Source organism: Hemicordylus capensis, chromosome 1 (genome assembly GCF_027244095.1).
Source record: "Hemicordylus capensis ecotype Gifberg chromosome 1, rHemCap1.1.pri, whole genome shotgun sequence".
NCBI classification, from domain to species: Eukaryota; Metazoa; Chordata; class Lepidosauria; order Squamata; family Cordylidae; genus Hemicordylus; species Hemicordylus capensis.
In genome coordinates, this window is record NC_069657.1 from 135981912 (window position 1) to 136006066 (window position 24155).

Consider the following 24155-nt stretch of genomic DNA (forward strand, 5'->3'; position numbering starts at 1 on the left):
TTGCCCGGAAACATATCGGCAGCCAGTGTAACCCCTTCAATACAGGAGTAATATGGTCTCTCCTAGATGACCCAGAGACCCGCCTGGTTGCCGCATTCTGAACCAACTAGTTTCCGGACTACGTACAAGGGCAGCCCCACATAGAACGCATTACAGTAATCCAGTCTGGAGGTTACCGGCAGATGTACCACTGTTTTGAGGTCATCTATCTCAAGAAACGGACGCAGCTGGCGTATCAGCCTGAGCTGATAGAAAGTACCTCTGGCCACGGCCTCAACCTGGGACACCAGGGAGAGACTTGGATCCAGAAGGACCCCCAGACTGCGTACCTGTTCCTTCTGAGGAAGTGTGACCCCATCCAGAACAGGCAGATCAAAATCATCTCCCGAGTTTCGACCCTGCACAATGAGTACCTCCGTTTTATCTGGATTCAGTCTCAGTTTGTTATCCCTCATCCGGCCCATAAAATTGATGAATTTTAGAAATCGTATTTGGTATTTTGGTATTTCAGGATATTTGCAACATAGCACAATCTCAAAGCTGTTCATACTGGACAATCTGGTAGCCATTTTGTGTTCTTGACATCCAGTGAGACTACTTATAGAACACAGGAAGCTGCTTTCTACCGAGTCAGGCTATTGTTCCATCTAACTCAGTATTGTCTACACGGACTGGCAGCAGCTTCTCCAAGGTTACAGGCAAGAGTCTCTCGGTCCTATCTGGAGATGCCAGGGAGGGAACTTGGAACCTTCTGCATGCAATCATGCCGATGCTCTTCCCAGAGCAGCCCCATCCCTTAAAGGGAATATCTTGCAGTGCTCGCATGTAGTCTCCTATTTGAATGCAAACTGGGGCAGATGCTGTTTAGCAAAGGGGACAATTCATGCTAGCTACCAAAAGATCAGCTCTCCTCCCTCTGCCACCCACAGTTTAGGGTGTACAAAATGATGTTGTGCCAGCCTCTCTCTCTTATCGGAGCTAAGTTGCATTGCCAAGGTTTTTTTTCTCTTTTTTAATAAATCCAGGAATGTGTTACAAAAAGCTTCATGTCCTACAAGCAAATGATGTAAAAAATACTATCTAGGCCGGTGTCATTAATTTCTTCAGTATTTTTCTTGCCAGATAATGAATTATTGTTTGTAGTAAGGAGGGGCCTTGTAGTGTCAGGTCTGCTCTTTGAGGGATCCCAGGCGTTAATTGCTGAATGGCTTTCCATCAGTGGCCCTTCCTAGGTGCAAATTACGTTGGCGACTGCTTGTTATGACAAGGCTTGTTGTGTAGCATAAGCAAAAGAGTTTCAGCGTTTGAAGAAGTAGCTCCTTGGGACATTTTGGTTTCCAAATTTGCAATTTTAATTGTTTAGTAATGCTTGCTACCTCATATTCCATTTTGTCCTGTTAATTAGTATTTTCTGAACATTAATAGTCATCTTTGGATATTAGATTCCCTTGTTCGTGATTTTCCAAAGATGCTAAGGAAAGGGATAGTCCTTTTATTTAGATGTCATTAGATAGATGCAAGATTTGTTTACACCAAAACCATTTTGATCATTAATCGAGCACAGATGACTTAAATCGCATCAATTATTGGTAGAATAAGAACCAACAATATATTTCTAAACCATGCATTGTATGTTTATGTATATGTATTACTTGCTTCTGTCATTGGTTACTATTTGCAAAATCTAGTCAATTACAAGGATCCTTTTTCTTTAGAACAGTTGTTTTTACTTATATGCAATCTTGCACAAATTGGAGCTATAGCTAGTAATTGTACAATGAATCAACTAAGATTTCTTTAATTATGTGATCAACCCTAATTATTAGACCTTAAATAATCATTTATTATGTTTATAACCTGCTCCCTCTCATGAATATTTTACTTTTTTCTCCTTGCAGCCTTTTACAGTCATGAGTACACCCAACCAAAGCCAAATTCCAGAAAAGCAGCCACATGACCTGAGTATTGATATTTTCAGCCACACTTTGTACTGGACCTGTGAAGGCACCAATACAGTCAATGTCCATAGACTTAATGGGGAGCAGATTGGGGTGGTGTTACGGGGAGACCATGACAAGCCAAGAGCCATAGTAGTGAATGCTGAGCGAGGGTGAGGAGAATTCTATTTTAATTTTTATTCTTAGAATTAATGGAACATTCACATTTTTATGGAAATGTACAGTTGCATGTAGCCCGAAGTTTCTTTAGTAGACTTGTATCCTGCTTTTTTTTTCCTTTGGGAAACTCAGAGCAGCTTAGTCAGGGCTCCCAGGCAGGGTCCTGGCACCAGGCATTGACAAAGCTGAAATCTTCTTCGCTTTAAACATGTAACAGCCTTCAGACTATTTGGAAAGTAACAGGCCTAGATCCTGAGAAGTGTGTTAGTATATTTATAGTTAAGAACACCTCCTTCACATTAATGACCTGAACTTTATCAGCCTATCCTGTCAGAACATTTAAAAATCACTGCAGGAGAGTGTCCTCTTCTGGCTCTGTGGAGGGCAGGGGGACCTCTCAAATGTCCTGTTTTGTTTTGTTTTTTTAAACACAAACAAATTGGAAGTAAGAGTCTTATTGATGGTAGGATTTCCTTCCTACCCCACCTTTAACTGGCCTGAAACAGCAAAATACTGGCTAGCCAGTCCTAGAAGCTGGAGGGTAAATTATTGTTTGGAAGCAGCCATTCTGAAGCCGCAGCTTAGGGTCCGGAATAAGACTACAGTTGTAGATGTTATCTTCTTCCCAAAAAACTGTGTTAACTAAGTCAGTTATTATTCATACTTGTCACCTTCACCAGGTATATGTATTTCACCAATATGCAAGAACGAGCCCCAAAGATTGAGCGTGCAGCCCTGGATGGTACAGAACGGGAGGTGCTCTTCACTACAGGCTTGCTCCGACCTGTGGCTCTAGTGATTGACAACAAGCTGGGGAAACTCTTCTGGGTGGATGCTGATCTCAAACGAATTGAAAGCTGTGATTTATCAGGTGTGTTATATTCCATTTAAATAATGCCCTGCCTCTGTCACCACCAGCCATTCACACAGGGGGAGGGGTGATGTTCCAGTGTGGTCTGCGTGCATAGGCTCAGATCGTATGGGTGAGTCTCCAGATTTCATCTAGGAAACTAACTTGAGTTGTGGTTCCAATTACCCATTGGAACTAGATGTGCACAATCCATTACAATGTGGCATGAATGCCTGGTAATGGCTATGAAGGCAGATTCAGTATGTCAGATGGGTGGGGAGGTAAGTTAAGGACTTTTTAAAAGATGTCAGAGATGAGGAGGCTCTCATCTCGACAGGGAGTATATTCCAAAGTCTCAGGGCAGCAACAGAGAAGGCCCGTCCCTGAATAGCCACCATACGGGCTGGTGGCAGCTGCAGGCAGACCTCTCCAGATGATCTCAGTGGGCAATGGGACTCATAGCGAAGAAGACGTTCTCAATAATAATAATAATAACAACAACAACAGCAAGTGCCGCCTTTGTAAAGAAGCAGATGAAACAGTGGACCACCAATCAGCTGTTGTGAAAAGATCGCACAGACTGACTACAAACAAAGGCATGACAAGGTAGCAGGGATGGTACACTGGAACATCTGCAAAAAATACAAGCTACCTGTAGCCAAAAATGTAAAAAGATCACACAGACTGACTACAAACAAAGGCATGACAAGGTAGCAGGAATGGTACACTGGAACATCTGCAAAAAATACAAGCTACCTGTAGCCAAAAATTGGTGGGACCATAAAATTGAAAAAGTTGTAGAAAATGAAGATGCAAAAATATTATGGGACTTCTGACTACAAACAGACAAACATCTGCCACACAATACACCAGATATAACTGTAGTCGAGAAGAAAGAAAAACAAGTTAAAATAATCAACATAGCAATACTAGGGGATAGCAGAATAGAAGAAAAAGAAATAGAAAAAAAATCACCAAATACAAAGATCTACAAATTGAAATTGAAAGGCTGTGGCAGAAAAAGACCAAAATAATCCCAGTGGTAATTGGTGCCCTAGGTGCAATTCCAAAACAACTTGAAGAGCACCTCAACACCATAGGGGCCACAGAAATCACCATCAGCCGATTACAAAAAGCAACTTTACTGGGAACAGCCTATATTCTGCGACGATATCTATAATAACAGCAACAACACTGATGATAAAATCCAGCCATCCCAGATCCTTGGGAAGGACTCGATATCTGTATAAAACAAACCAGTCAATAACACCTGTCTGACTGTGTAAACAACAACAATAATAATCTCATTCTATATAATTACATTCTGCATAATTACAGTTTCCAGACTACATACAAAGACAGCCCCACATAGATAGAGCACATTGCAGTATAGAGCACATTGCAGTAGTCCAGTCTGGAGGTTACCAGCATATGTACCACCATTCTGAGATTGTATATCTCAAGAAAACGGACATAGCAAGTGTACCAGTTGAACCTGATAGAAAGCACCTCTGGCCACCGCCTCAGCCTGGGATACCAGGGAGAGGTGTGGCTCCAGAAACACTCCCAGAATATGCATCTTCTGGGGAAGTGTGACCCCATCCAGAACTGATAGATCAAAATCCTCTCTCAAGTTCTGATCCCACACAATAAGTACCTCTGTCTTATCGGGATTCAGTCTCAATCTGTTATCTTTCATCCAGCCCTTCACTGCAGGCATTTAGGAAGGCTATGCCTTCTCCTGATTATGTTGACATGGAGAAATAATTCCGGGTGTCATCAGCATACTGATAGCACCCTGCACCAGATCTCCTGACAATCTCTCCCAGCAGTTTCATGTCAATGTTGAAAAGCATTGGAGACAGTATGGAGCCCTGTGGGTAGCCATACAAAAGTTCACATTTAGAAAAACAGTCTCCAAGTGACACCATCTGGAATCTGCCCAAGAGGTAGGTATGGAACCAAAGTAAAGCAGTGCCTCCCACCCGCAACCCTCTCAGATGCTCCAGAAGGATACTATGGTGAGAGATCCAAAAGAACCAACAGAGTCACCCTCCCGCTGTCAATTCCCAATTGGAGACAATCCATCAGGCTGACCAAGGCAGTCTCTACCCCATAGCTTGCCTGAAAGCCAGTTTGAAATGGATTTAGATAATCAGTTTCCTCCAAGACTGCCTAGAGCTGGGAGGCCACCACCCTCTTAATTACCTTGCCCAGCCATTCCTCGTAATTACTTTGCCCAGCCATTAGTCACCATACATAGGGGAGTAATTGAAATCGTATTGCCTGACCTGGCCCTAGTTTATCCTAACACAATTCTGTGGTAATATTGGTTGAAAATGGACACATTTGTTTTCATTCCCAATTGTTTTTAAAACAAATGGATCTGCCTAATTCACTAGCCTAATTACTGGAAAATTCTGAAAACTTAATATTTATGCATCTCCCCCTCGAAAAGAAAGACAAGTCTACCCTCAAATATCCCAAGGTACATCCACACCCCTCAAAGCTGAAATTTTGATATCGGTATGTTCAGTAGAAAATTGTAAAAATGAAATAAAATTAATTTCCTGAATTTTAAGTATTTGTATATCTAATGCTTAAAACCTGAGAAATTAATTTTACTTCATAATGGAAGTGATTCACAGCACAAGTCCAAACTGTAGTTGGCAAAGAATGTTACACACAGAGAGAGTCCTGTTCTCTGTCCAAGTTAACTATGACAGCTTTTGAAAGCTTGAAACTTTTATTCTATCTTATGCGTTCTTCTTGAGAGTATCACATGTCAGAGATACAAGCATTGGATTTGATAGTGCATAGTGTGGATCACCTAAGATGATATGGCACTTCCTCCCCCAGTCTTGATTTACTGGAGAAAGAAATATTTGATGATCATTAGGTCTGAAAGACAGAAAACCCTAGTAGTCCAATGAAAAGAAGAAATGATACCAGGAAAAAAGGAAACTCTGTTTATTAAATAGGGCATGTGAATTACATAGCTTGAAAACTGTGTATTTTGATTTGTGCATAATAATTGTAATGCAACCCACAGTGCTATACTTCTTTACATAAATTGATAAGACACTTGTGATCGCAACAGCATATGTTTGTAAGCATAGAAGATCACATTACAGATTGGTGTAAAAGATTTCACAGAAGATTAAGTATTAAGCAAAACATGTTGATATACACAGATGTCTATACTGTGAGTTGCCTTAAATTAAAGAATGTTATTAATTAGTAGACTGCTCTCAGCATAATCTTCTCCATGGCATTTTAGACTGATGTTCTGAAACTCTAAGAATAGCAATGAAGCATTCCATTATCTAGCTTTTCAGTAAAGGTGACAATGCCCACACTCCTGCCTGCAGGTTTTCTGTGGACAAGAATTTTCCTTTCCTTTGAAAACCTTGATGATTAAGTTGTTTCAGACTATAGATAATATGAATGGCAAAATGTTACAACTAATTTTATCAACAATTGAAGTAAAAACAGATTATTTTGTATTTATAGGCAATCTCTCAATGCCTGTTTTCATTTAAATGTGTTTTCCCCTTTCATATAGGTTGCATGTGTGTTACTGTTTAGTGTCCCAGCAAGTAATTATCCTGGAAATTAAATAATTTGCTTTGGTTTACTAACAGATTCATGATGGCTAATTTAAACAGCTGAGGGAGTTCAGGCACCGAGCTTGATCAAATTTCATTACTTTGGAAGCCCAGAATATAGCCAAAAAATAGTAGTAGGAATCCAAAGAACCCCACAACTAGTTCCCCACACCCAAGACAGCTTTAGCCTTGAGCTTCTTGAATAGCAGCTTTGTATGGCAACTACTTTTGAGACTGAGAGGACTTTTAAAAGCAGGTTCTGAGATAGGGATTTGGGTCTTGTTTCAAACTTGAAACAAAATGCAGATGGCCAAAAGGTTTTGTCAAAACAGTGGGTGACACTAGTTGTTTCGACGAAACAAACATGAAATGTTTTGAGTGTTTCAGCCACAGACAATAATGGGGAAACTTGAAACACTCCATTGTTCCCCATGGGTATCTCCTAGGGAAAACAAAGTGGGTTGTGTGGTAGTGCATGATGGGTGCTACCTACCACCCAACCCACAAATGAAATGGGCAATCAGGCGATAGGCTAGAAGCTCAAGGATCCTATGGAGGTTTGGGGGAAAGGTTAAACATTTGTTTAAAATCGCCCACTTGCCCATTTCTTTTGTGGGTTGGGTGGTAGATAGCACCCATCATACCCTACCACACAGCCTACTTTGGTGTCCCTAGTAGCTACTCATGGGGAGCAATGGGGTGTTTTGAGTTTCCCCATTGTTCCCTATGGCCAGAACAAGCTGCACTCACAGAGTGCCCACAACCTTTGCATTGCAATTTGCAAAGCATTTTGCAACCCTATCTTGAAAAATACTGCAGAAGCACACAGTAAAAGGGAATCTGTCCCTTCCAACACAGAACACACATTTCAAACACAATCCATAAATGGCCAAAGAAGAATCACTGATGCAGAGCACAAGTTGCTCCCTCACACACAATTATGACTCTTTACTTCCTAGCATTGCAACAGCTGCCATAGCAGCACCCTTAACAGCAAACATAACCATAAACTCAACTAGAACAACTACAGCCACATTTTGACTGAGTAGACTGTGCAATGCAGATTGCAGAGCAGACCAGAGCAGCACAAATTAGCACAAATGATGCACAAGTTAGTTTCAAAGCCAGACATGGAGCTCCTCACAGCCATCACCAAGAAATCTCTCTCACACACACACCTACCATTGTTCTCTCTAATTTTTTCCATCAGTGTGCGGAATGAGTTTTGTTCTGAGCGGCAGTATCAAGACAGTATGTGCTCACGTGCGTTCAGAATGGGGCCTTCCTGATTCAACCTGAGTGGGATCTAAATTTAACTGAGCAGACATAAAAGATTGTGTGAGCGCAAGCACATGCACACGCCTTAGACCCCTACCTGCCAATGTCCATTTCTTGCCACAAACCTTTCTCACAAACAAACCAAATCACAACTCAAGGAAGACAAGCACCCAAGAGCTGCCTTTGTCAATCTGAGATCCAGCAAAGCCAGATAGTTATAGCAGCAACAGCACAGCGTACTATACTCAGTGCTGAGAAAAGAAAACTACAAAACCAAACCTTCCTGCCATCCTCCTCTCCTGATGTATCCTCTTAAAGAGTGGCACACTTTAAGGGCTTTTTCTGCCTCCCAGTCCCTTTGAATATATTTTGAAATTCCCTCCTTTTGTGTTCCTCACTCCTTCCTCCCCCCAGCCAATACAGGCAAAGTTGCCCATGAAAACACTTTATTTGTATGATAACAAGCCAACCAAGAAGCAAGGAGATTGCAAGCCAATCAGAAGCCAGTGCTAGAAAACAAATCAGCAAGGGAAACACAGGCTTCCAAAATGACACTCAAAGGTTTTGATTGAAAAGGGGTTGATCTGGATCGAGATCCGTCAAGATCCATAAGAATGGGTAATGCACCTCCGCAGGACCCACTTGTTAACATGCTGGAGCTTGTCGAGGCGACCATGCCCCGCCTACACGCCATCAGAGTGCTTATTTAAAGGCGGGCTCAGTGCCATGTTCTTCAGTTCTTTTCCAACCACCGTTGCATGCAGTCCTCAGGCTGTTGCTTCTTGTCAGACTAGTTCTTCTTGTGAGTTTATCTAAAATAAACAAATCAGACTGATTATTGGCTTTGAATTGGAATGAGATTTTTACGACTACTCTGGTGTCATCTGTATATTGGAACAGCTTCCGGAATTTGCTGGCGTACATTGGATTATTTGGAACGGACTTTGACAATGATTTGGATCACATGGAGATGGCTGAGGAGAAACAGACCTTCAAAAGATGCACTGGCTGCAATGCCAAGCTCCCTTCAAAGGAACTATCCAACTTATGTTTGATATGCTTGGGGGAAAGTCACAATGTGTCTTCCTGCAAGATTTGCCTATCCTTCTTGAAACAAATGAGGGGGGAAATGGGCTTTGCACCGCAATTTACAACGAGGTGTGAAGTCCCTCGAGGTCGGGAGAACACTTCCACTTCACCATCGACTGCAAAGGCGTCAACATCGACTCAGAAACCTCCTTCCATGAAACAACCCTTGACTCTGAACACATTAGCATCATGCCGCATCCCGAAACGTTCATCGAAATCTGAGCATTTGACGTCCAAGGGATCAAAAATTAAAAGGAGGCATTCAGACTCGGAGGACCCTCTCTCCTCCCACAGATCAAAGAAGCCAAAAACAGTGGACCTCAGAAAAGAAAGGACACTGTCTCCGAATCTGCAGTTGCTCGGTGCCGTCTGACAACCTTCAGTGTTGAAGGATTTGGCACCGAAGGAATCACATTCAGTGACTATGAGTCTATCAATATTGAACGTGTGTCAACGCCTAGAACCATGGCATTGAGGACTCGATCTCTATCACCACCACCAACGCCGATATATTCTCCGCTGGCGTCGACCCCGGAAGCTTGACATAGAGAGCTAGGGACATAGGAAGCTGCCATATACTGAGTCAGACCATAGGTCTAGCTAGTTCAGTATTGTCTACCGAGACTGGCAGCAGCTTCTCCAAGGTTGCAGGCAGGAATTTCTCTCAGCCCTATCTTGGAGATGCCAGGGAGGGAACTTGGAACCTTGTGCTCTTCCCAGAGCGGCTCCATCCCCTAAGAGGAATATTTTACTGTGCTCACACATCAAGTCTCCCATTCATACCATTCACATCAAGTCTCCCATTCATATCCAACCAGGTTGGACCCTGCTTAGCTAAGGGAACAAGTCATGCTTGCTACCACAAGACCAGGTCTCCTCTCTTCACTACTCTCTTCACTACCTTCACTACTTACGGAAACTATGGATTGACATTGAGAGGTGCCATCAATGTTGATTCACAATCCTTCGACGCCCTTGGCTCGACCTCCGATTTGAACCTTGAATACGCCTGTATTGTTGGCCTTTATTGAATACGCCTGTATTATCGGCGTCGAGACTGGTGACCCCTCGGTGTTCTGCTGACATACCGACCTTCGACATCGAGGAGGAGGATAGGGAGGTGGCCCTAGATACCACTACAGCTCGTTCTTTGCTGTCTGTTTTAGACTCTACTTTGAGCATCCCCTCAGCATCAACTTTCAGGGACTTCCCGCAGACGTCAGCGACACCGAAGGAACAGGTCACTCAACATTCAGACATGCTTACAGCTGCTTACCTGGCAATTTCCCCGTGGCATACCTTCAATGCTCACCCATCTGCTGCAGGGGATGCCCTGACTTCGGCACCACTGGGGAAGGTAGATCCCCTAAGGTAAATCCCCTGGTTTATCTTATAATTTTCGTGAAAATCAGTCTTGGGGCCAGTCACAGGCTCCCATACGGACAGTACCACCAAAACTGATGCTTTTAACTTCTTCAAAGGCTACACAGACGTCTTCTGATGTACTCCTCCAGGATTCAGCAACACAAACCATATGTGACAGTGTGCACATTGGAACTCAGAAACCAATTCCACAGACTATTGAGACACAGACCCTCACACCAGTTTCTCCATCTTAATCTACATAGGATCATCATGGATCTTTGGATTTTCAATCCGACCTGGATGACCCGGATGCCAGGGTGGACCCTCCTGTTGATATGGCCCCCTCCACGCACGTCTCCCCTAATGAGGAGATGAAAGCACACCATCGGCACATGCATGATATGGCAAAGGCACTGGATCTCGACCTTAAGTCAGAAGTGTCTACCATCGATGACCCCATGTACAATGTAATGGTCAGGTCAGAGACTACTCAACTTGTAGCCCTTCCTGTGCTCCTGGTCATCACAAGAGCGGCTCAATGTGTGTGGGAGGTAATCCACACATCCACCCCCACTTCCAGAAGACTAGAAAGCCTGTACCAGGTACAGACTAAGGACAACAAATATCTCCTAAAACATCCAGCACCCAATTCGTTAGTAATTGACTGTGCGTCCTCTGGTTCAAAATTTGGATACAGACACACGGCCCCAGCAGATAAAGAAGGGAGGAAATTGGACATTCTAGGCGGGGGGAAATATCCCACCTCTTGTTTGTCAGTCAAGATTGCAAATTATTTGGCCTGTATAGCGAAATATACGCATGGGCTGTGGGAGGACTTACATAATTCCATAAATGTTCTCTCCCCTGAGGAATTCAAGAAAAAAATTTCAAGAAACCCTGGATAAGTCTGCATCGCTTACCAGACAGTAGTTGAGTACAGCCAAACATTTGGCCAAATCAGAGTCTCGTTCGTTGACAGCAGCAATCTCCTTACTTTGACATGCGTGGCTCTGCTCCACAAATCTGCATGGAGACGTGAAGGAGAAAATAGGTTTACCTTTCAATGGAAAAGGCTTATTCAGTGAGACACAGAGTCTACTATGGAAGAGATGAAAAAGTCTAAATTTATAGCCAAGACTTTTATCACTACACTTGCCTCTTCCTATACTCCAAGTACCACCAATATTCCAGACAGAAAACCACATACAAACATCAGGAACAACGTGATTTTCGGAGGTGACATCAGCCCTACAAACGCCCTTTCCAGGGCAAAGGGAAACAGACTCAAGGCCAGCATACAAAACAACCATCCTCAGAAGCACCTTTGAGGCTCAAGACCACCCATTGCTTCACTCAGATCTTCCTTCTCTTCCATCGTCAGGAGCCATAATACCTTGGTGAGCGAGGGACACCATCTCTCTCACACACTGTATTCCTCTGCCAGCTTCAACATCAGGCTGGCACGCCATGCCCCTGCATGGCACCACATAACATCGGACCACTGGGTCCTCAAGATCATATCCTCGGGTTACGCTATAGAGCAGAACAACCCCAACCTTTACAGGAATGAGGTTTACCCAACCTTCCCAGGCATTGTTGGAAGAAGTGAAGGAGCTCCTAGCCAAGGGGGCAATTGCTCCTGTGCAATGGGTGTACAGACGGGGGGGCTTCTTCTCCAGTTACTTCATGATCCCAAAAAGGGATGGCGCCATTCAGTCAATAATGGATCTGCGCCTCCTGGACAAGTTCGTCCATGTACGGAAGTTCTGCATGATAGCATTACAAGAAATTCTACCCCTATACCATGAAAACTGGCTTGTGACACTAGATCTCAAGGGCGCATATTTCCATATTGGCATCAGGGAACAACACAAGAAATACCTCAGATTTGCTGTGGGAAGTCAAGTGTACCAGTAGACAGTCTTACCCTTTGGACTCGTCACTGCCCCCAGAGTATTTACAAAATGCATGGCTGCTGTAGTGCCTTCAAACTACTTCAAAGCCTTCTAACTCAGGGCGTATCGGACTATCCTTAGCTGGACGACTGGCTTCTGACCTCCGAGGTCAAAGAAGAGTTACTTTCACAGACACAATATGTACTGTCTCTTCGGGACTTGGGGATCCAAGTCAATTGGAAAAAATCCAAACTGGAACTGGTCCCAACAATCTGTTACATTGGAGCGATTCTGGATACAAGGGCCAAGAAGGCATACTTACCTCAAGAATGTTTCATTCGTATCAAAGACTTGGTGCTCCATGTCCAGCAGCATCCGTCTCAGCCCACTGGACTCATTCAGAGACTGTTGGGTCTGATGGCGTCCTGCAACACAGTAGTGAGATATGCCCAGTTAAAAATGTGAAAACTGCAACTGTAGTTTCTATCAGTCTTCTGCCCGAATGTGGACCCACAGTCACTACGTCTAATGATCCCAGTTCAAATTCTGTGCTCACTTACCTGGTCATCGCTGGGCAGGAATCTACTGGAAGGGGTTCCTTTTCTGAGGACACCTCCCTCTATCTGGCTTATGACAGACACTTCCCTCCTAGGCTGGGGGCCCCACTGTGGGACCCACCAAAAACAGGGCAAGTGGACTTTTCAACAAAGGCAACTCCACATCAACTTCCTGAAACGCCTAGCTGTCTTAAAAGCAATGAAGATCTTCCGCTTCTACAGGGAAAAGTGGTGCAGATACAGTTGGACAATACTACAGCCCTGGCCTACTGCCAGGGTGGCACTGTATCTCGAAGTCTATGCGCTCTCAGCCTTCAGTTATGGCATTGGTGCATCCAGCATCAAGTGTATCCGTTAGCCATTCACATAAAAGGCTTGGACAACATCCTGGCAGACAATTTGAGTCGGACTTTTCCTCAAGAACAACACCACCACGAGTGGGAGATCAAAACGGAGTACATCATACCACTCTTTTCAAAGTGGATGCTACCTTCCATAAATCTGTTTGCCACTTTAGAGAACAAGAAGTGCAACCATTTCTGCTCAAGAGCGGGACACGACCTGCTGCCTCTGGGGGACGCTTTCCAGCGGGACTGGCAGCAGGAGATCGCTTATGTGTTCCCACCTCAACCACTGATCAGCTGAGTGGTCTCCCATTTTCTAACACCTCTTACATCCTGTATCCTGGTGACTCCATGGTGACCAAGGCAACCATGGTTTTCACAGGTACTCAGACTGTCAAAGAACCGCTACCAAAGACTATCCCAGGTAGTGGATCTCTTAACCCTGGACAAAGGCAAGATACTGCATCCAGATGTTCTGACACTCCGCCTAACAGCATGGCGGATCGATTCCTGAACAAGATCCTTCTTAACCAGAGGAAATCTTCCACCAGGCGCAATTACAGGAGCAAGTGGTTTCATTTTAAACTTTATGCAAGGAAACAGGGTTTTCAGCCTGACCGCGCCACTACCTTCTCTACCTTACAGGTCTGAAGTCTCAGGGTTTGGCCAATGTGTCTCTCAAAGTGCATTTGGCTGCGTTGTCTTCTAGGCTTCATTTTAAACTTTATGCAAGGAAACAGGGTTTTCAGCCTGACCACGCCACTACCTTCTCTACCTTACAGGACTGAAGTCTCAGGGTTTGGCCAATGTGTCTCTCAAAGTGCATTTGGCTGCGTTGTCTTCTAGACATCCAGGTTACAAGGGGAAAACCCGTTTTTCCCATCCAAAAAGTAAGGCTTTCCTGAAGGGCCTTTTGAGCCTGTACTCACTGGTTCATACGTCTATTGAGCCCTGGAGTATATCTCTGGTCCTTTCATCTTTGACCGAGGCCTCCATTAAACTGGTGACTCTGAAAATGGCCTTCCTGTTGGCCATCACTACAGCCAAACGAGTAAGTGAATTAACGGCCCTGAGAATTGATCTACCATACATTAGAATCTATCCAGACAGTCTTGATGTGTATAGACCTGGATTTTCTACCAATAATAATAATAATAAGAAGAAGAAGAAGAAGAAGAAGAAGCCCCTGCATGGTCAATATTTGCACAATATAAGTGGAAAATCAGACATCACCAAGACCTGGCAATGGCTTAAGAATGGTTGCTTGAAGAAACAAACAGAGGGTTTAATACTGGCTGTGCAAGAACAGGCACTAAGAACAAATGCAATAAGAGCAAAAGTAGAAAAATCCACAACAAACAGCAAGTGCCGCCTTTGTAAAGAAGCAGATGAAACCGTGGACCACCTAATCAGTTGTTGTAAAAAGATCGCACAGACTGACTACAAACAAAGGCATGACAAGGTAGCAGGGATGATACACTGGAACATCTGCAAAAAATACAAGCTACCTGTAGCCAAAAATTGGTGGGACCATAAAATTGAAAAAGTTGTAGAAAATGAAGATGTAAAAATATGATGGGACTTCCGACTACAAACAGACAAACATCTGCCACACAATACACCAGATATAACTGTAGTCGAGAAGAAAGAAAAACAAGTTAAAATAATCGACATAGCAATACCAGGGGATAGCAGAATAGAAGAAAAAGAAATAGAAAAAATCACCAAATACAAAGATCTACAAATTGAAATTGAAAGGCTGTGGCAGAAAAAGACCAAAATAATCCCAGTGGTAATTGGTGCCCTGGGTGCAGTTCCAAAAGACCTTGAAGAGCACCTCAACACCATAGGGGCCACAGAAATCACCATCAGCCAATTACAAAAAGCAGCTTTACTGGGAACAGCCTATATTATATTTTGCGACGATATCTATAATAACCAACAGTATTGATGATAAAATTCAGCCATCCCAGGTCCTTGGGAAGGACTCGATGTCTGGATAAAACAAACCAGTCAATAACACCTGTCTGACTGTGTAAACAAGAAATAATAATTCGATTTCTATACCGCCCTTCCAAAAATGGCTCAGGGCAGTTTACAAAGAGAAATAACAAGCAAATAAGATGGCTCCCTGTCCCCAAAGGTCTCACATTCTAAAAAGAAACTTAAGACACACACCACCAACATTCACTGGAAGTACTGTGCTGGGGGTGAATAGGGTCAGTTACTCTCCCCCTGCTAAATAAGGAGAATCACCATGGTAAAAGGTGCCTCTTTGCCCATTTAGCAGGGGTAGTGTCTACCTTCCACCTCAACCAGGACATTGTCCTACCAACGTTCCTCAGAGATCCTACAACTCTGTTAGAACATGTGATGCACTCCTTAGATGTATGGAGAGCACTGTTCTACTACCTACATTGAACTAAGGACTTCAGGTCCACCAAATGCCTATTTGTTGCATACGAAGGCTCTTCAAGGGGCTCCTGTATCTCTAGACAGAGGATGTCCAGTTGGCTGATGGAATTCATCCTGCTGACATACAAGCAACAAAAACATTCAGCCACCAGAAGCAATTAAGGCCCACTCTACCTGTGCCTATGCTTCTTCAGCCACACAGCTATTGGGGGCAACCTTCACAACATATGCAAAGCAGCAACTTGGTTCACTGAGTTACCTTTTGTCAAGCATTACACCATAGATGTACGCTCTGATGCAGTGGCGAGCTTCGGGAGAAGTGTTCTGAAGTGGGTGTTGCAATAGCTACTACTGCACCCTCCTCCTTTGGGAGCTAGCTAAACACCCATTCTTATGGATCTCAGCTGATCTCGATCCAGATAAACAGGTTGCTCACCTGTAACTATTGATATGGAAGAGATCCGTCAATATCCATAAGACCCTCCCAGACCACTCCTCTGCAGTAGTGCTACACTATGTGTGTATTGAGTGTGCAAGCTTTGATAAACTCACTTGCTTCTGGATGATCGTCCTCCATAGCGATCGTCCAAGAACTGAAGAACATGGCGCCCAGCCCACCTTTAAATAAGCACACTGAAGGCATGAAGGCACTCTGAAGGCTTGGTCTCCTCGACAAGCTGTGGCATGTTACCGAGTGGGTCCTGCGCAGGCACATTACCCATTCTTATGCATATCGATGGATCTCTACCAGATCAATAGTTACAGGTGAGCAACTTGGTTTTTTGTTCTGAGCTTGAAATACGCCCTTTATTTACGGTGTTTTGTATCAAGCTCAAAACGGCCCGTTGCGTGTCAAAACATTTTGACGATGAAATGTTTTGCACATCTCTGTCCTGAGTTGAGGTTGGAAGAGGGCTCTACTCAATGAAGGCGGGAAGCGACAGAAACCCCATTGGGCATGCTTAGTCCTTGGGTGTATACCTAAAGTAACTTTTTTGAATCCAAGCCAGTGTCAAATGTTAGTTTTCAAACTACAGGGGTACTAGCCTTTCAGGAATGTGGCTTCAGAAAATTCCTGAGAAATGGGAACTAACTTGAGAATTCTTACTGTTCTGATGTTTTTCTCTATTTAATATGATTTGTATGCCATACTGTACTTCTTTTAAGAGGAGGGAGGGAATATAAATAAGAGTCTTTGTACACTGTAATCTTCTGAATCAAGTTAATAGCTGCTGCAGTAAAAAGAAATTTTCTGTTTGCATGCCTGGCTGAGCTCAAGTAATTTATTCAATAAAAAACAATCCAATTAGCTGGATTGTTTGTGATTAGCATTTTGTCCTCTGCACCCAAAATGTAATTTTATTCTGTGACCATAGTTTTTAAAAGGATAGAAAAAAGCAGGTCTGATATACAGTGTTCCCAAATAGATATTAGAGGTTACCAACTGAAGATCTATTGACATCCCATGGCCATAAATACTTTCTTGTGGGAAAATGTCAGTTATATATACAGTTCATAATGGCTTCTCTGGATTTTCTGACATAATAGAAGAATGAAGGTTGATTCTTCTTTAAATGAAGTATAAATGACAAATATCACTAGAGTCTTTTTGCAAAACTCTCATAGTGATGCGGTTAAATGCCACTGCAAATATACATGCATATAACTCTCCTAACCTCTTTGTTCCCACTAGTAAGTAGAAACAAGGATAAGTTAATATAGGAATGTGCTTGAATCGATTTGGTGCGGCCCGCTGAATCGTTGCACTGAGGCAGGGAGTGGTACCTTTAAGCCTGAGTAGAGCTCCTCTGTCACCCCACCACTTTTCTGCATGTGCAGTGGCCATCTGCATCCTGCCACCACACGCAGGCTGCTGAGTGAAGCCCTGTGTCCATGCACGGACTTCTGAGTGGTGCAGTGGCGCACCTGGAAAAGTGATGGGGGAGCTGGTAAGGACCTGCTTTACTCATGCTTAAAGGTACTGTGCTCTGCCCTGCCAGAACATTTATGCACATCCTTAATTTAATAGGACACTGTCCACTTCTTTGGCTGACCAGAGATATAAATTTATTACAATTGAACGTGCAATATACATAATTGTATGCAGACACATACAGTACGCCCTGTGGTATGAACATAATTTTATGTTTATACAACATACATTAATTTTTATGTTTAAATTAATTTAAAATCCAGTGCTGGATTTTATTCATTAGAGAATGAGTTGTCTGTTGTGCCATAGAGTCGGTGTCGACTCTTAGTGACCACAGAGCCATGTGGTTTTCTTTGGTAGAATACAGGAGGGGTTTACCATTGCCATCTCCCTCACAGTATGAGATGATGCCTTTCAGCATCTTCCTATATCGCTACTGCCCAATATAGGTGTTTCCCATAGTCTGGGAAACATACCAGTGGGGATTCTCCTCTTAATTCATGGGAAAGCTCTTGCTATAGCACTGTGAGATGATACAGCTCCCATTCTGGGCATACCTCTCTACTGCACGTTCATTAGCAATTTCAGATCCAACAGAACTGATAATCTATTCAACAATGATCAGAAGTCTCTGTGTTGCCTTTCCATAGGTCAAGTTATATTGTTTTATTTGTTTAAAAATTCCTATCTCACCTTTCCATCCCAATTTATTTATTTACTTATTTACATTAATATCCTGCTCTTCCTCTGAAGAGCCCAGAGAGGTATACATGGTTACAACTCTATGAGGTATGTTAGGCTGAGAGATAAGTGACTGGCCCAGAGTAATTTATTCATTTTATGGCTGAACAGAGATCTGAACACAGGCCTTCCTGATCGTAGTAACCAGTACACCACGCCAGCTCTTGAAATTGGAACCTCTGAGGCAGCTAACAGTGATAGTAAAATGCTCATAGAACAACAGAGCATACCCCCTCTCAAAATAACCAGTTGAATCAGGGGCATAGCAAGGTTGGAGTGGGCCTAGGGACAAAAAGTGAAGATGGGCCCCTTGCTCTTTGTCTTCTTTGTTTCCCCCACATATATTTTGTAGAAAAAATGCAAGGACATGATGAAAACAAGATTCTTAGCATGCCCTTTCTTTCCCTTCCATGCATATAATATTACACTCTCTTCATATGTGCATACACTTTCACACACATACTTGTGCATACATATTCCCTTAGCTCAGAAACATTTTTAACATATGCCTACTACTGAGACCTGATATATGCATGCATACAACTCCTAGCAATGTTCCTATCCCTATTTGCCCATTTGTGTGTGCGCTCTCTCTCAGGTTGTTTGTTGGACTTTCCTTTCCAACTATCCTTGTGGCCATCATGCCTCCTTCCTGTTCCCTTGCCAACTCTGCATTGAATTGCCGAGCGTGGGAGGAGCACAACTCAAGGAAGGAGGACCACCCCCTGGGCTGGTTTAACCCTTTCCTTTCTCAGCAGCTTTCATCCTCCTACCTGAAAAAAGAGAAACTGCTCACTAGCTGTAATTGGGAGTCATGTAGTTGGAGGTGGGGGGAGAGAAATGTTTGGGGGGCAATGTTACCCTGTCCATGGGTCTGTAGAGCCTTGTGGGGCCCCTTGACTGTCTGACCTGGGTGCAAATTCACCCCCTTGTCCAATGGACTCTATGCCCCTGAGTTGAATCATAAGCAGTAGCAATAATAAATCAGCAGCACAAAGTATGTGTAATCAGAGTGTGGGGAAGAATACCTCGATCAAATGCACATCTAAGCAATACTGTGTGACTCCTGAACCCAATCAGCTATGCATCTGCTAGAGGCTTATGGCCTCTTGAGTTGAGCACACAGTTGATTTAAACTTGTTGCCTTCCATTTTCAGCATCAAACCATACCTGTGCGTTACATGAGCATGACTTTCACCGGGGCTGTGTATTTCTGGCATGCAGGAATAGCACATATTTGGGTTGTGCCCTTTTACAAATTATTTATTTTATTTTATTTTATTTATTGAATTTATATACCGCCTAATATCGAAATCTATTGACCTCATATTCTTAAACCAAATGATATGTAAGATGCTGTAAGAATGTAAGCTTTAATGAAATAGGCTACTTGCTGCCCACAGACTGTTCAAACCCCACTTCTACAAATAAGGTAAGTCCTGGGACCACTATATCCTTCCCTTTTTATACAGGTTAGACACTTATCCTCATTACTTCATTGGGCCCTTACATCTGCTTTTGCATCCATTTTATTCTTTGAGCCCTGTGTGCAGGAATGTAATTGCATCTTTGATATAGCACTGAGCAAATTTAAGACATTAAAACATAGTAAAACATTTTGAAATAAGTGGGTTTCTTAAGTATTTTTTAAAAGCATGTCATCACAAAGGCAGTGTTTGTTTTTCAGGAGCTAACCGTGTGACTTTACAAGATTCCAACATTTTGCAGCCTATGGGGCTGACTGTGTTAGGAAATCATTTGTACTGGATTGACCGTCAGCAGCAGATGATAGAGAGAGTTGAGAAAACCAACGGATACAAGAGGACCAGAATACAGGGTCGAATTGGTCACCTAACAGGCATTCATGCAGTGGAAGACATTGACATGAGGGAATTCTGTACGTCTTTTATTACAGTTCTGCATAGATTCATCCAGTGTTGCTTGCACTAAAGTTTTGAGCTAAATGTTTGAGTATGTTGGTTGGAATGTTCATTCTCCATTAGTTGAACAGATTCATGAGGTCATTTCCAATAGTATAGAACTTCAGTGGTTACTATATACATGTTGTAGTATGTGATATGTTTATGTATTCTAAGGAATATGAAAGTTGTTAGAAACATGACAATTTTCTGCCTCAAAGAAATGAGCTGGACTGCAATCAGATGAGTGTCAGAAACTGAACTGAACGCTATATAGGACCAAAGGGAGAGTTTAGTGAAGTAATACCCAACTATTTGGTTGGGCTTTACCAGCAAGTTACTGGTGCTTTGTTGAAATTTTGTAAGAATGCTAACAGTGAATGAAAAAAATTAATGCCTTAAACAGGTTTTCATTTTCAGGATAGCTTTAATATATAGGTCCTGAAAGAGAATTTTCGCTGAATCCTCTGAGCCTTGGGAACTAAATATTGTCAACTAAATATTTCAGATTTTATACCTATTCTCAAAATACCACATCAGAAGTTTATCTCCTTACTGTGAATTATGGCTTAACCATTTCCTCAGACAATTGTTTGCTCCTGTAATAAATGTGCAGTTGTCAAGGTAGTATTTTTGTTGCTTGGATGTTGCATTTTTTCCCTGTACTCAGAGCACCGAAATGCTGGAACATCAAGATGCATTCAAACATATTTTGCCAAAACTCTTCCTCCGGCTAGGTCTTTGTTGCTGTTGAGTGCTATTTGGAATATAGTTTAGCAAGCAATAATGGATGCAATGAACAATACCTGGGATAGCAATAAAATAATATAGCACTCTGTTTTTAGCACTGGAGACTTTTGTAGCTTCTTAAAAACACAAATGACAAAGGATACCTTCTCCTCCTGTGGCAGTGTACCACCAGGGAACTAAAAACAAAATGTAGTTTCACAAGGCTGTATGCCCCTACTCTCCACTGTGAAGTGCTCCAAACTTCCTTTGACTTTAAAGAAATTAAAAATACATCCCAATAAGCATTATTAGGACTGTTTCTTTGTACGTGCACTAGGGTTGTACACTAAACCATTTGGCACTCCATTCTAGGAGTGCTGAACTGGTTCTGGCAACCAGTAGTTGAACTGGTTTGGAGGAGGGGGGGTCACTTTAACGGGCAAGGAAGGCGCTGCCTACCTGTCAGACCCCGCATTGATGCTTTCCCCCCGCCAGCGCTTTTCCAAAAGCAGGCGTGTGGGGCTGCAGCGTACCTCCTTGCAGCCGGGAGAAGCATCGCCACGCAAATGGCCACCACACAAATGGCTAACACTGGTGTAGCGCATGGTGCCTGGGCCCATAGGAGGGCCTTCTCTGTGCCGCCCCTCTTCTTTAGAATACCCTCCCCCCCGCCTGATTCGTTCAGCCCCTTCCTTAGTGGCTTTTAAGGCCCTTCTCAAGACCTACCTTTTCCACCAGGCTTTTTAATTTTAAAATATATATATATAGCTATTGTTGTTGTTCACTGCCTAGAGTCTTTGGAGGAGGTGGTATACAAGAAATTTTTAATAAATATAAACTCCCATCATCCTCAGACACAGTGGTCAGTAACCAAGGATGGTGGGAGTTGTAGTCCAGCAACAGCTGGTGGGTCAAAGTTGTGCAGCCCTGCCCTAAAAGAACCTTGTGTTATGTTTTTTGCAACAGTGGAACTTGGTTGCAATATTAGCTCCTGAACTAATTGCCCAAACCCACATTGCCACCATGGAATGAATTAATACTTCACTCTTCTGGCAATTTAGTACCTATCGACCTAGCCATACTTACATTCTAACTTCTAATGTAACTGCGTAAAGAATTTTTGGTGCTAAAGTACTGAACCAACAGCATTGGAGACTATGTGGATGTATCTGGTGATTCAGCTATGTTGATGAATTCAGCTATCACATTGTCACCTGCCCCAGTCATTCCTGCTATAAAATCTCCATGACCCTTAACTAACCAATATTGACTCTCTTAACTACCAAAAAAGGTACCTTTGCTCAGTCCCCTAATATAAATGCAATTACTGGAAAACAGCATGTTTTTGTTCTCATCATGCCTAGATAACTGCTACCTGTATGTCTCTTTTTTAAAAAAATCAATTCTTCCTCCTCTGATCTTGTGAGTGTAATCAGGATGTGGAAATTTGAGACAATATTATTGGAAATTCATTTTCAAAAGACTTTGGAGTCCAAACATCTTATGCATTTACTCTGTTCATACCTGGTAAAATGATAAAGTTCACTGCATCTTTCTTATAAATTGTAAGCAAGCAAGCAAGCAAACAAACAATCTTCTCCTTTCTTCTTTATAAAGCTGCACACCCATGTTCCCGGGACAATGGTGGATGTTCACACATCTGTATAGCAAAGGGAGATGGTACTCCAAGGTGCTCTTGCCCAGTTCACTTGGTACTTCTACAGAACCTCTTGACCTGTGGAGGTAGGTGAACTTAAGTGGAAACTTTGTATATGTGATACCAGTATAATTTCACAAATTCTCTAGGCTTGAGTAGACCGGTTTATTTACACTTAATTATACAGAATGTTTTGTGCTGTTGCAAGGTAGACTCCATGACCAACTCATGCACACAGTCCCCTTGCTGTTGACAATTACTGCTTGCACTTAAAGGAAACTCCTAAGAAGGCCTTTTGTAATAATCATGTGAAAATGTTATTCCACACTTGACTGTCTCAGTGCAAGGACAAATAGCTCTTTAATATGTTAGAGGAAAAGTGTTACCAATGTATTATGTTAACAGCTATATTCACAATTGTGTGACACATCCCAGATATTTACACACAAGTATTTGTGTGTTTCTGTGTCCATTAATTGGAGGATATGCCATAAGGATACATAATAGCAAAACTATTGCAACTGTGGGTTCAAACATAACACTTTATGTCTAATAAACATAACTACTGTTTATTTCATCTAACTGTGGTTAGTTTTAATCTTGAACAAGTGCCAGTTCACTAACAATGGTTTATTTCAGGCTGTCTAACCAAGTTCTGCAGTCAAGGTTTGAAGTTGGTTTGTCTCTATTGGTGTTGTTTTGGGCTTGTTTTCAACTCCAGTTGCCCTTTCTTTGCTGACCTTTTGGGTCCCATTGTTAATCTTCTGATCAGTTACTTTGGCCAACACGCAAGGCATGTTGGACTTTTGTTTTAAGAGAACCCCTGTTGTGGAAGAAGGATGAGAGCAATGACATCCGTAGTCACTAGGCAGGCTTTTGGAGGAAAAACCATGGAGAGGCATTGACCGCTTAGAGTGGTCATGTTTCTCGGCTACTCTGTGCTGTGCTCTGTATGTGGAGGCAGAGCTCTTGCAAGAAGCCAAGAATAAACCCCAGGGTTGGCTTATTGCAACACGATAGCTAATTGAACCACAATTAGCTTTTTAATATTTACATGAAACTGCTGGATGAGGTTATCACGAGATTTGGTGCAGGGTGTTATCAGTATGCTGATGACACCCAAATGTATTTTTTCTTATCATCATCATCATCATCATCATCAGGAAATGGCATTCACTCCCTAAATGCCTGCCTACAGACAGTAATGGGCTGGATGAGGGATAACAAAAAAGAAGCTGAATCCAAGCAAGATGGAGCTGCTCATTGTGGGGGAAGGGAATTTAAGGGATGAGCTAGATCTTCCTGTGCTGGATGCGGTTACACTCCCCCAGAAGGATTAGGTTCGCAGCTTCAGAGTGCTTTTGAATCCAGGTCTCACCCTGGTATCTCAGGTGGAGGCTATGGCCAGAAGCGCTTTCTATCAGTTTTGGCTGATTCAACAGCTGTGTCAATTCCTTGAATAGAACAATCTCAAACCAGTAGTACATTAGCTGGTAACCTCCGGGCTTGAGTACTGCAATGTGCTCTACATGGGGCTGCCTTTGTACATAGTTCAGAAACTTCAGTTAGTTCAAAATGCAGCAGCCACATTGGTCTCTGGGGTAACCCAGAGAGACCGTATTGTGCCTGCCTTAAAACAGTTGCACTGGTTGCCGATA

At 42.8% G+C, this 24155-nt stretch overlaps 1 protein-coding gene across 2 annotated transcripts in view; it reads left to right on the top strand.

Annotated features, from left to right (window-relative positions):
- Positions 1-24155, top strand: part of LRP5 (LDL receptor related protein 5) — a 222312-nt gene that overhangs the window by 163249 nt on the left and 34908 nt on the right. For both annotated transcript variants that reach the window (XM_053261771.1, XM_053261780.1), the window contains exons 14-17: positions 1899-2110; positions 2798-2988; positions 19880-20089; positions 22458-22583. In XM_053261771.1, coding sequence (XP_053117746.1) covers positions 1899-2110; positions 2798-2988; positions 19880-20089; positions 22458-22583 — 739 coding nt within the window. The remainder of the gene's footprint in view (positions 1-1898; positions 2111-2797; positions 2989-19879; positions 20090-22457; positions 22584-24155) is intronic.